The 12,685-nt window shown below is 46.7% G+C and overlaps 1 protein-coding gene across 2 annotated transcripts in view; it reads right to left on the bottom strand.

Moving 5' to 3' along the window:
- Positions 1-3,456, bottom strand: part of RFX4 (regulatory factor X4) — a 63,737-nt gene extending 60,281 nt beyond the window's left edge. Inside the window, exon 1 of one of the 2 annotated variants that reach the window (XM_079992473.1) lies at positions 2,833-3,456. In XM_079992473.1, the coding sequence (XP_079848599.1) occupies positions 2,833-2,875 (43 nt within the window). In that variant the 5' untranslated portion in view covers positions 2,876-3,456. The remainder of the gene's footprint in view (positions 1-2,832) is intronic. The other variant, XM_079992471.1, reaches the window with a different exon arrangement.
- Between the last annotated feature and the right edge of the window lie 9,229 nt (positions 3,457-12,685).

Below are 12,685 nucleotides of genomic sequence, written 5' to 3'. Positions count from 1 at the left end.
CCCGCCTCCCAAGACACACAGCCGCCGCCGCCCCTTCGCTTCCAATGAAGCCATATTTCTCCCCAAACGCAAAAAGGGGATTCTTTACATAACAACTGAAAAGTCCGAGGAAAGCCTAATTGGATTAAGTCCCCTGAAAAGGAGGTGAAGGTGTCTGAATGGGGCAACGCCAAAGGCTCCACTTTCCCTGCCATCTGCTGAGCAAGGCGAAAGTGGTTTCTGATTAATATTATCTTAATCAAACCCGCTGCCCTCCATCAGGCGCGCCGCCCGGGAAGGTTGGCGCAGCCCGGCGCGCCTTTCAAGGCCAGCGGGCGGCCGGGCCTTCGCTTGGGGGTCGGTCGTCCCCGCCACCGAGCGAGCCCACGCAGCCCATGCCGCCGCCGCCGCCGCCGCCACCTCGAGGCCCGGAGCGCGGCCCGGAGGCTGCCTTACACTAGAGCAGTCGGGCCAGCAGTCGGCTTTGGAGAGACTTACGCGAAAGGCGCAGCTCAGCCCTGCGCAGTTCAGGGCTCCGAAAACCACCACTGCGCGCCCCGTCGTGGAACACGCTTTTCCGCACCCATTTCCCCGAAGGTCTCGCTGCTTCCAAGTGTCGCGTGCATTGCTTAACGCGCGCGAAAGGGTCCTAAGAACACCAGGGTCTAGCTTCCCGGTTCCGACGTTAAAATAGAAACGGGGAACCCCTAAGTGGAGACACTTTTCTTCCTTCGCTCCCACTCAGTCCGTTCAAAGTATATTTTTTTTAACATAGGAAATGCTTTAAAACAAAACTGTACCTTATACCCTTCTTTCCTTTTTTATCTTTAAAGTTAGAGAGCCGAGCTTTTAGGGACGCCGTCCCGAAAACAAGAGGCCCGAGGCCGGGCTCGCCAAGCAGCCCCTGCGGGTGCCTCGCTTCTCCCCTCCTCACGCGCACTCTCCCGGCGGGCTTCTGGGGGCCTAAAGCTCTTTCTCCCCCCCCCCCCAGTGTCTCTGGGGAGCACGCTGGCTGCCGGTTTGGCCTCGTAGCGCTTGGAGGAGGGGAGAGACATGGGCCTGACCCCCGAGTTTTCCTCGAGTCTCTCCGGCCTGCTCGGCTTCTTCCAAGCAGGCGCGTTTTCCAAGAGAATCCGTCGCTCAAGCGCCTTTTTGTTTTGTTTTGATTGACCTCTCTTTTCCTCCCCAAAAAGAAATTCACAGCTGGACCCAACTTTAAACTTCAGTGCTTAAAGGGAAAGAAATCATATATATATTTTAAACAAACCCTAAAAACAAAACTGCGAGGGCCTCGTGGAAGGACAGTCCCCTGGTGACTTCTAGGGGGTCCCTCCAAAGTCGGCAATCCAAGGAGAGCGGCCGGGGGTGTTTATTTCGTAGTAATGAATAAGTAATTTATTAATTACTGATAAAAATACTACAAAAATTAACACCGCAGTAGAAAAGTGCCACCCTCGATGCAACTTTTTCCCCAAAAGTTCAAGAGAGGAGGGAGGGCGATGGCCGCCCCATCTCTGGGGCGAGGCGGCACCTGCAGTTTCCAGAGCTCCTCGGGCTTCTTGGGCTCCGCAGTCCCCGGACGAGGCCGCGCGATCCTAGAGAGGTCTACTCGGAAGTAAGGCCTATCGAGGGTCATGGAGCCTGCTTCCAGGTCAGTGTGTACTGCATAGGATTGCAGCCTGTAAGTCACAGTGCAGCCTCTTTCTCTTTCTGCCCCGAGGGAGCCCCCATCGCACTCGGCACAGGCCCCGGCCGAGTCACAGGTGTCTCTCCAGCCAGACGCCCCACATGTGAAGCGCGGGATCCTCACCTCTGCTGGCAGGATCGTGAGCAGCGCAGGGGGAGCCCAGAACAGATGGGGACGAGGATTCTCCCCCCCCCCCCGTGTAAACAGAATTCAAACTGGATAGGAACCATCAGTCGATATTAAAGGGGGCCGGGAGAGAGGTTAAGGGTGAAATTCTAAGCACATTCCCCTGGGAGGAAGATGCACAGCAAGGACGGAGGCTTTCCCTTCCAAGGGAAAACAGAGGGGAGTTTGGGATGTGCAGATGATGGTGGGAGTTTAGAGGGCCTAGAAAGTTGAAATCCAACCCAGAAATAGTAATGACTAATAATAATAATAATAATAATAATAATAATAATAATAATAATATCATTATCATTACTGTATTAAAATTAGGGCAATTTCCATCCTAAAAAGCCGTCCCAGGCCGATAGCCCCCGAACTTGGCAGGGGGCAGGACTAAAATCTCGGAATTTCAGCCCTTTGGGAAGGGGCTCAGTATCAAAACGGGCCTCATCGTCCCCGGTTATGAAACAGCCTCCTAGTCCCCCCTCCAGCTGATCTCAAAGCTCTGCGCCCCAAGACGTTTGAATTGCGACGAACACCCCCAAACTAACCTCCCACTTCGCAAGCTGCATTCCAGACCCCAAAGTTTAACTTCGCCAATCTCTCAATAAATCAATCAATTCTGCTCATTCAATTCTGCTCGCATTCCTTCAAATGAGAGGCTGCCCAGCTCGATCCTGCCCACCTGAATTTGGGGAGATGGGGGGCTTCTGCTAGCCGAGGCACCCTCCCTCGAGAGCAAGTCTTCCGAGTCCACGTGCCTCGGATCGCCCCCCCCTTTCCAGTGACAACCAGCGAACCTTCCCCAGCCCTCGGGGATCCACACCCAGGCGCATCCCCTCGAGCGGAAGCGGCTAACCTAGGAGAGATCCCGTATCTCCCAGGCCAGCGCGCCGCGCTTTCCTGTGGATCCCTCTCTCGCCTTGATCTCTGCCAAACTTTGGGCGCAAAAAAAGACGGACGGAGTCTCTTCCCTGCCGCCCCGACGGCTTCGGACTGACCTGTGGAATCCATGTCAGGTTCCTCCAGCAACCCACAATGCATGCTGTTCCCATGGACAGTGCAGGAGCCCCCAAAGTCCTGAAGTTTTGTGGAGTTCCCCTGTTTTTGCTCAGAGATGCCGGCGAAAGAAAAGAGGGAGAAGGAGGTGTACTGGTGTGGGGGGGGTGTGGGGTGGAGGTTAGAAAGGGGGGGGGAGAGGGGGGAGAGAAAGAGAGAGAGAAGGAAGGGGGGAGAAGAGAGAGAGAGAGAGAGGGAGAGATCCTCAGTAAATCCAACAGGGCAACGCCAGAGCCGTCAAAATGTTTGCGGATGTTTCATGGGAAAAAGCGTCATTTTATAGGAGCCCTGATGGGAGAAATGTCATTGATAGGCCGGCCAGCCTGATGAATGGCTGCTAGTCAGATGGGGATGTGGCAAGGCTCAATGTGAACCCCATTGTGCCACTGTTTTGAATAAGAAAAGCGCTCCCCCAGCGAGGGGGGCTTCAGATCTACGCAAGCCCGACACTCCCCCCCCCCTTCCCCGGCTGCCTCTCCCTCCTCCCCACTTGCCATTAGGGAACATTTGTCTTGGTTAAAGTTCCAGAGAGAGAGAGAGAGAGAGAGAGACGCCCCCTCTTCTTCCACTGCTCCCCCATCCACCACCCAGATTTTGGCTCCTTGCAGACTGAGATCAAAATTGGCTTAGATCTCTCTCTCCCTCGGGCACTGTTTGGGGGCATGTAAAGACTACGTTAGACCTCTTCTTAGGGAATCGCTCAGAGCATCTTGGAAGCGCAGGTTGTTTCTGGACTAAGGAGTCCATGCTAGGTGTAAACTGTTCACACATTTACAATCTTTTTTAAGATACCCATCGAAATGTGAACGCTACAGATTTGTTTTCTCAAACATCAACAGAAATAGGCTTCCAGACTAGAGTATTGCTGGGTTGTAACGTGTGAAGAGGCCCTAAAATGCACACGGGAGCAGGAAACAAACCCGTCTCCCCATCATCACTGGGATAAATCTAAGCGCTTCTTTTCTTCTCTTTCGGTTATTAGAGTAAGGAAGAAGTTAGTGCGTGTGTTCCCGGGAGGGAAAGAGATAGATGCTGATCCCATCCCTCCGGAGGTCTGAAGATTTCCCAGAGACTTTCCCCCCTCTCGCAGGGTTGTTTGGAGGCAGAGATGCGTGCAGGCTGGTGGGGGAAGATGGGAGAAAAGTTGCCCGTTTCTTCTGAAGGCGTCTCTCTGTGTGCTGGGAAGGGCTCAAGCGAGTAGCAAAACTGGAGCTCTGATAAAGTGGCTGGTTTCGAGAGAAGGGAAAGCTGTGATTAGAATATGAATGGAAGGCTAGGAGAGGAAGAGAAAAGGGGATTACGGCTGAATTACTTTGACCATGGACAGAGCCAACATGGTTTAAAAAAGGGAGGGAGGAAGCCACCCTCTCCTCCCCACTCCCTCCCTCCCTCCCTCCCTCTCCCTATATTCTCTTTAAGGCAGGAAAACACACACACACACACACACACCATGCCCACATTCCCCCATCACACCCCATGCCCCAAATGCAGCATATGGAAACCTTTGGAGGGATTCAAAACGGTTTGGAGCAAATTCACTACATGCTTTTACAATATTTTGAAAGTAAAAAACAAAAAACAAAAAAACTAATGAGGGGTAGGAAAGAAAGGCCGGTGGAAATTTGCAGATCAAAGTCCTGGGGGGCAAAGTTAAATAGAGAAGCTGGAGTCAGAATGGAAGAAAAAGCCAGAAGGGATGTCTGGATCATAAATTCCAATGAGGTGGTTTAAAACAGAAAAAGCAGCAGCAGCAGCAGCAGCAGCAGCAGCAAACTCTCTGATATCACAGGGAGGAGATAGAAAACACTTGCGATCAAGGAGAAAAGTAAATGTCAGACTGGTCCGGGGGTCTCCTGTTGGATTAATGCTTTGAAAGTAACAGAAGCTGCTGATGCAGGTGGAGAAGGCACCCAAAGTGCCCTCTGTTGTCGAACCCTGGCTAGGTGGGCACATGTCTGCATTGCTGGGCAATGCCCCAGTAGGACAGGCAGGAAATGACCTGGAGCCAGGGCTTAATAGGGAGCCATTCATGAATGATAATATATCCAAATAGCTTTACGGAGGAGTTTTCCTAAGTTCCCAAAACATCTCATGTAACCTTACATTGGCCATCTTTTTCAATGGACCTTGTGCGCCAAAGAGTTGGCAGCCCATGCCTCCTGGGGACTCATGCGGCCCTCAAGCAGATTTCATGCAGATGACAAGGGGGATGGAAGGAGTTTGAATTACCACCACCCCATACTCTTTTTCCTCCCTTTCTTTCCTGATATACTTAAGAGGGTGTGTTTTCTTTGGCCCTGCTCAGCACCAGCTCAGGGCCCACCCAGTGCCAAGATGGGTCAAACAGGAAAAAGGTTGCCTACTTTTGCTGTAGGCACAGGAAGTCATACCAAGCTAAGCAGGCCACCACCTTCCTGCTTTAGGAGAACCAGTGTGATGTGATTGAGTGAGAGTTGGGTGATGACCAGGAAGAGCAGGATGGTCGGGCATTCACCAAATACCAGAACCAGAGTGGCAAAGAACAGACCTGCCAATCAGCACCCTTGGCTGGTAGCTAGCCATGGTCTCTGCTGAAGCTCTCAGTGCAGTTCTGGAAGTCCTTCCGCAGCCCTTCAGAACAGCAGTGGCTGGTGCCCATTGGGATTGGTGGGGTAAAAGCCAGGGAGATCAGCCAGTAGGGGAAGCCAGAACCAAAAAGAGGCAGAGCAATCCTCTGATTGGTTGTACATGAGGCAGGACTGGCTGAGGGCAGATTGAAGGTTGTGCAGCACCCTATTCACCCTAATGGACAAGCCTCCTCTGCTTCAAAGCACTGACCGGCTCTTTGGGAGAGATAGTTACTGACTGGAACTGGAACTGAAAGCATGGGGCTCCCAGTGTGGCATCCCTGTGGCTCCAGCCTTTGCACACTGAGTGGTGGGATCTCAACCCGACCACTGAAAGAGGGACCTCAGGCTACATGCATTTTGGCTGAATGCATGTAGGCTCTTTTACAAGGTTGGGCAGCCTGACCTGGCAGAGTTCTGGACCACAGGAAGGAGCCTGCGCGTATTCAGATGAACTTGCATGAACACATCCCCTTCAGACCTTCCATCTAGTGGGTTGGTTGGAGGGTAGAAGCAATGTAAATAAGGATATGGGTGCGGTGGAGGACCTTGGGGTCTCAGATTTCAGCAGTGCCCTGTGCAACACCAAAATTCTGCACTGCCTGCCTCGCCTTCCATTCTACATAATAGTTGCAGAGCTCCCTGCGGTGCCCCTGTGGATCCATGCTCAGTGAAATGTGGATTTTAGGTTGCGCCCCCCTAAACCCACCTCTGGTGGGGACAAGGGTCACATTCCTCTCTCCATGCAAATGCATGGGGAAATAACTTCTGGAAGGTTTGTGTGTGTGTGCGTGTGTGTGTGTGTGTGTGTGTGTCAGTTCTCAATCAACCTGGTAGCACACACAGCTCACAAATGCATTTTTTAATATTCTTTATTTTGTTCTGCCTTTCTGAGGGCATTTGCCCAATCTGTGGCAACTGACCAAACTGCGGGAGGCAGTGGAAGACAGGGGTGCCTGGCGTGCTCTGGTCCATGGGGTAACGAAGAGTCAGACACAACTAAATGACTAAACAACAACAACAATGGCAACTATAATACTGAGCTTGGCAGCTTCTGCCAATACATTTTGCGCTATGATACAGCAATGAAGTAGTATCACTCAGAGCATCCGTTATGAATGGCTGGTGGGGTGAGGAATTGCTGCTAAAGTTACATGGAAGTGGCAACTGGGGGAAAAATATTTCCCAGCAGAGTCCCCAGTGTCTGTGGGCAGGCCACCCTGTCGAAATTCTGTAAAGCTGTTGTGAATATAAAATGAGAACATAGCTGAACCCACTCTGCATCCTCAGGTGTGGGAAAAGGCCTCTAAGTCAGTTGTCAGGTCTTGTGCCATCTGATATATGTTCAGACAGCCTTGTAGTGACATTTTTGCAGACTGTGTAACACTGGGGGGAAAGCAGGTGAACTTCATAATCACCCAGAAGATCAGATGCTCCTAATAATATCAATGGATAATTTGATGAGCAGGTAACATAGGGTGATTGGGGGATAGTCATTTTCTAGTTACTGCTTTCCTTTATCAACAGGGGAAGGCTCATAGCTGACCTGCAGAGCACCTGCAAAAGGTACTGCGTTCAGTCTCCAGCATCTCTTAAGGCTGTGAAAGACACCTGTCTGAAACTATCCTGTGTACCTAGGCAATACTGAACTAGATGGACCAATAGTCTGACTTCTTATACGGCAGCCCTCTATGCTCCTAAGATTAAATCAGTTTAGGTTTCATTATTGGATCAAGTTATTTAAAAGCTTTTTCTATATTCTGTTTTTTTGCTTTATACTGTATATATTTTTTTCCTGATAAACTTTTGTGCGGTGCTTTTAATATAGCTTTTATGATATTTGACTTCTGTCTATTTTTTGCATATATTATTAGCATTGCATTAATGGCTTCCCTCCTTACCAACGTTTCATTTGTGAAGTACTGCATTTAATAAAAATAACCCACCTATGAATAATATCTGCTGCTCCTGCATGCAATGAGTTAGGAGTGTTCAGGCTTTTACTGTCAACCCCACCCCTCCCTTCTTTTCTTTTTAAAAAAATATAAACTCATTTAATTCCTCAACATTTATAGTACATTAAATTCAGGAATGCCAACAGCCTCTTTATTCTAGTGCAGTAATTCAAGCTAGTAAAAAAAAGTCTGTTTGCAGACTAAGGGCACCACTTTGGAAAATAATTTATAAAGGTGGTCATTACTTCCAACAGCAAAATGAGGATTTGGCTAGGACAGGACACAAACTGCATTCAGCATCTCAGCTGGACTAACATCCTAGTGACCTTCACATTGAATAACATTTCTGGTAAACAGCTTTGCCTGGACACTGGAATACAAAGTGATAAAGACGCTGGACTGGGAACAAAAACTCTGGTGGCCAACATTTTGCCGACCATAGCTCATTGTGTTGATACCGCAAGATCCTGAAGCATTCTTCAGGCCATCCCATCTCCATCAACTATCTGAGAAAAGTCACTGGACAGAAATCCAACCACACCGTGGAAATAATTAACAGTTAGGGATGGGGGAGAAAGGAGATTCCGTTTAGTGTCATAGGTAAACCTCTCTGATTCACACTTTGCGCAAACTGAAACACGACTTTCCTTCGACATTTTAACCTCTCTGAATTTGAAATGCAGTCCCCCAGCCACGTAATGTCTACAAAAATCCATATAGTAGGGGGAAGAGTGCATAAAAGTGCATTGATTAACGAAAATAACATACAAAAAGGAGTTCTGTTTGGAAGACTGCTTTGCATAAACATACATATTAGGAAAAATTGCATGCAAAAATGTGTATATTAGGGTAAGTGTGCAACTAAAATGCTGATAGATTTTCATGAGGACTTTAAAAAGTCCCAGGCTGGAAAAGTGCAGAACTGTACTGTATTTAAGATTGAAAAAATGAGAAACTGAAACTGAAACTGACAAATTTGCCCAGTGCAATCTTATACATGCCTGTTCAGAGGTAAAGCTTATTCAATTTGATAAGGTTGCATTGTAAAAGGCTGGTTTAGGCTGACTAAACAGTTGGTTCATGTTAGCCTTCTAATCCTCATTCAGTAATCATCAGCATTTTACCATGTTTCTGACATTCTACAGTGGTACCTTGGGATAGGTACTTAATTCGTTCCGGAGGTCTGTTCTTAACCTGAAACTGTTCTTAACCTGAAACACCACTTTAGCTAATGGGGCCTCCTGCTGCCAGAGCACGATTTCTGTTCTTATCCTGAAGCAAAGTTATTAACCTGAGGTAATATTTCTGGGTTAGCGGAGTCTGTAACCTGAAGCGTATGTAACCTGAAGCATATGTAACCTGAGGTACCACTGTATTAGTAAGCACTCACATTTTCCCTTCAACTCTTCTGTCTCTTTAAAGAGTTGTCATTTGTTTTGTATGATTGTTTCTAAGCTTGAACCTGATTATTTAAAACATTTACACTTTGCTGCTGCCATGAGTGCTGGAAGGAAGACTGCTGCAAGGCCCACTTCCACCTGGCCTAGGGGACGGGTCCCAGACTCATCCTGAAAAGCCAAAAGAGGCTCCTGGGAAACCACTGGGACATTGCTGGAACAACCCTTGGGTCCGGGAAACTGGCTAAAATGTTTTACAGTGTTTAAAACAGTTCTAATTTTGGTTCCTCTGCTTTGTTTTTGTCAGGCTGGGGCTAGTTAAATGTTTAGTTGGGGTTGGCAGTTATTTTAATTTGGGTATAACTTTAAACTGTTTATTATTGTTGTTATTATTGGTTTCTATTGATTTATTGGTTTGTTTGTTGCCTGTATAGGATATTCTGTTTTTTAATGTTTGATGTTTTGCTTTTTATATGTGCTGCAAGCTGCTCAAGAGTGACTAGGGATGAATTTAGCTGCATCAGATGCTCTCCAGCTCCTGACAGTTTCAAAACACTTTCTTAGTAGACCACAAATGAAACGTGAGCCAGCAGTGTGGTGTGGCAGCTAAAGAGGCTAATGCAATTTTGAATTTCCAGCTTGCCAGTTGTAATAGCACTTCTCTGTTCTGCTCAGCTGGAGTTCAGATCTTGATGCCAGAGTTAAAGGAGAATATCAACAAACTGGAAGGTGTCTGGAGGGTAGCTTCCTGGTTTTTGTTAATTAATCTTTTTTTTTTTTTTAACATTGCTATGTATTCAGTGATATCTTGGGAAGAGTCAAGCTTGGCTGCCATTTATTACAGTAGATTTCTGAGGAAGTATTGAAACAAAAATACATTCTGGAGTTTTCATCAATATTAACTGTACTACTGCATGAAATTTGTATTTCAACTCTACTGATGCATGGAATTTGTTTCATATATGGATATTAACTTTACTAATTATATTGGCTGTTGTACCTTGTTTAGAATTAGTTGTGTGTTTTGGATTTATATGTATTTGCATTACATTCTTTTATATTAGGTTGAATCTTTTATTGTATATACATTTTATTAATTCACCATTCACTTTATTTATTAATCCATAACTTGGTTATTATGTTTGTGTTATTGAGGGATCTCTTCCTCTAGTTTATCTCTGTGCCTGGAGTGTGACGTCAACAAATGAGGAGGGTTTTGAAGTCCAGCTCTTATGAGAATAGGTTGAAGGAGTTGGCTGTATTTAGCTTGGAGTAGAGATGATTAAGAGGCCATAGCATAGCTGTCTTCAAATATTTGGAAGGGCTGCCACATAGATAATGGAGCAAGTTTGTTTTCTTTTGCTCCAGAGTGGGTAGCCCCTTACTCAGTGGGTTCAAATTACAAAGAAAAAGGTTTTAGACTAAACATTGGGGGGGGGGGACTTATTGATGGTATAAGCTGCTCAACAATGGAACAAATTGCTGCAGAAAGTGATAGGCTCTCCTTGGGTAGAGGTTTTAATGCAGCCACCTATTAGCAATACCGTAGTACTGGTTTTCTTGCATCAATAAATAGTTAGACTGGATGATCTTTAAGATCTTTTCTGACTCTGGTTCTATTCTTCTTTCACATTTATTTATTTACCAAAACTTACATACTGCTTCATTGTTAAAATAAAAAACCCCACTCCTCGAAGTGGTTTACAAAAATATAAAAGATTTCAAATGACTTTTGTGAAGTTAAGTGCCAACAGTCTATTTCCACCGCAGCACATCTTTTTTGTAGAGACCCAGCTGGTTCCAAAATGCTCAGCCTTACGGATCTGAACTCTTCATCCTGACACCACCTATCTAGTTAATTTACATCGCTCTACCTGTTTTAGCAGGCTCTGCAAGAAGATCAAACCTATCCATTCTTAAGGAAATCAGATCCTGAAGCTGAGGCTCAGGAAGGACAGATCCTGAAGCTGAGGCTCAAATACTTTGGCCACCTCATGAGAAGAGAAGACTCTCTGGAAAAGACCCTGATGTTGGGAAAGATTGAGGGCACAAGGAGAAGGGGACGACAGAGGATGAGATGTTTGGATAGTGTTCTCGAAGCTACCAGCATGAGTTTGACCAAACTGCGGGAGGCAGTGGAAGCCAGGAGTGCCTGGCGTGCTCTGGGCCATGGGGTCACGAAGAGTCGGACACGACTAAAGAACAACAAAGTGAACAGAACAGATACCAATTCTAAAAATGCTATCTTAGAATGTCCTCAGCATCAGCTTTTTACCCACACTTGTTTCCCAGGACCTTACAGAGATATTTCCTAATGTCACTAGCATAGATAGTCAGGGTATGCAATAGCTACATGACTAGATTCAGATCAGTTCAGCACTTTGGAAAGCAGCTTGCTCTGGTACGAAACACTGGAGGCTCAGGGCCTGAATCTGCTGCATTTCCCCCCCCTTGCTATTATGGGGAATCAAACATAGCTGCAACTCTCCCTGCTCTCCCCCCCTTTGACAAGTATATGCAATCTGCAGGCATAGTAGCCCCTACAAACTGGCTAAACCTGCCAAATTATAGGCAAATGGATCCAGGCACCTTTAAAGTTCAGTTTGTGCGGACAGGAAAACTGTAAGAAATTTGCTTCACTCTCTGTGGTTAATTACGAATACGGCATACATCACGCAGATGTCTCTGGAAAAGTAGCATTTTCAGAAGCATGGGTCCAATAACAAAGGAGTAATGATAAATGTGTGGGGAACGTCAAGCTGGTGTTCTGCTCAATTGGCCCTGTGAAGGAATTGGAACTTACTGCACTATTTGAATGGGCCTTGTATGATGGACTGATGCAAATCATATGGGAATTTGCGTCTTTGTTGTCTGCTACATCTCTGTCTTGATTTGAGGAGTTTAGAGTTAACGTGAGAAGCCTGATCTGCTTTGGGGCTCAGCAGAACTTCATTGTGTATGTGAGAAATGGGAGATCTCTTGTCCAAGAGTGGGGAAAATTAAAAGCCACTAATTTCCTGAAGCCTGCAGCTCAAGGGCAGAGCGTGTGATTGGCAGGGAGCAGGTAGAGAAAAGATATAGAAAAGGGAGCCAGGCTGGAGGTGGATCTAGCATAAGCAGAAAATGCTCTGTAAGCTTAGAAGAAAGGAGAGCCTGGTAAAGTGAGGGATGGTTTATGTTCAGGGAAAGTGGCTGGTACTTTAATCTGCTTTATTTTGTTATTTTGCACCACTGGGGAATTTGCTGAATTTGCATTTTTCCTTGAAACTCTGTATTCCCCCCCCCCCCCAATCTTAGTATACCATTGATTTGTTTCATAAACCTGAGTGGCCTCAGCTTATTGTAAACAACCTCATGTCTAGAAACCATAAACTGTGCTACTTTGAGAGACTTCAGGGAGACACAAGGCTAGAGTTTAGGCTGGTAGAGAAAGGGCACACTAGCAGAGAGAATTTCCCCCAGCAAGTTATTAAAAGGGGAAAGGGAGAGTGCAAGACTTGGGTGCATCCTCTGCTGTGGCCAGATCTTCTTTCTTTCCCCTGGAAGCACGGGACGCAGGGTGCTGGGAGGCGGCTGTCACAGACACCAATTGATAGGTATGAATGTGTGAGAATATGCCACAGAAGGACTTGAATGTCCAGCATTTGCAAGCAAATAGCTATGATAAGATCACAAAACAGACAAGAACAAGATGATAAGTTGTTTCAACATATCCTCCTTAAAGCACTATATTTGGAGAGCTCTGTAAAACTATTCCCCTTCTGATTTGAACCTACGGCTGACACTCTTAATAGGATCTCAGTATTGCTACACCACAAAAGCTCAAGACCTGAAAAA

This window comes from Podarcis cretensis (genome assembly GCF_951804945.1).
Source record: "Podarcis cretensis genome assembly, chromosome: 10".
NCBI classification, from domain to species: Eukaryota; Metazoa; Chordata; class Lepidosauria; order Squamata; family Lacertidae; genus Podarcis; species Podarcis cretensis.
This window is presented reverse-complemented; position numbering and strand designations above follow the sequence as displayed.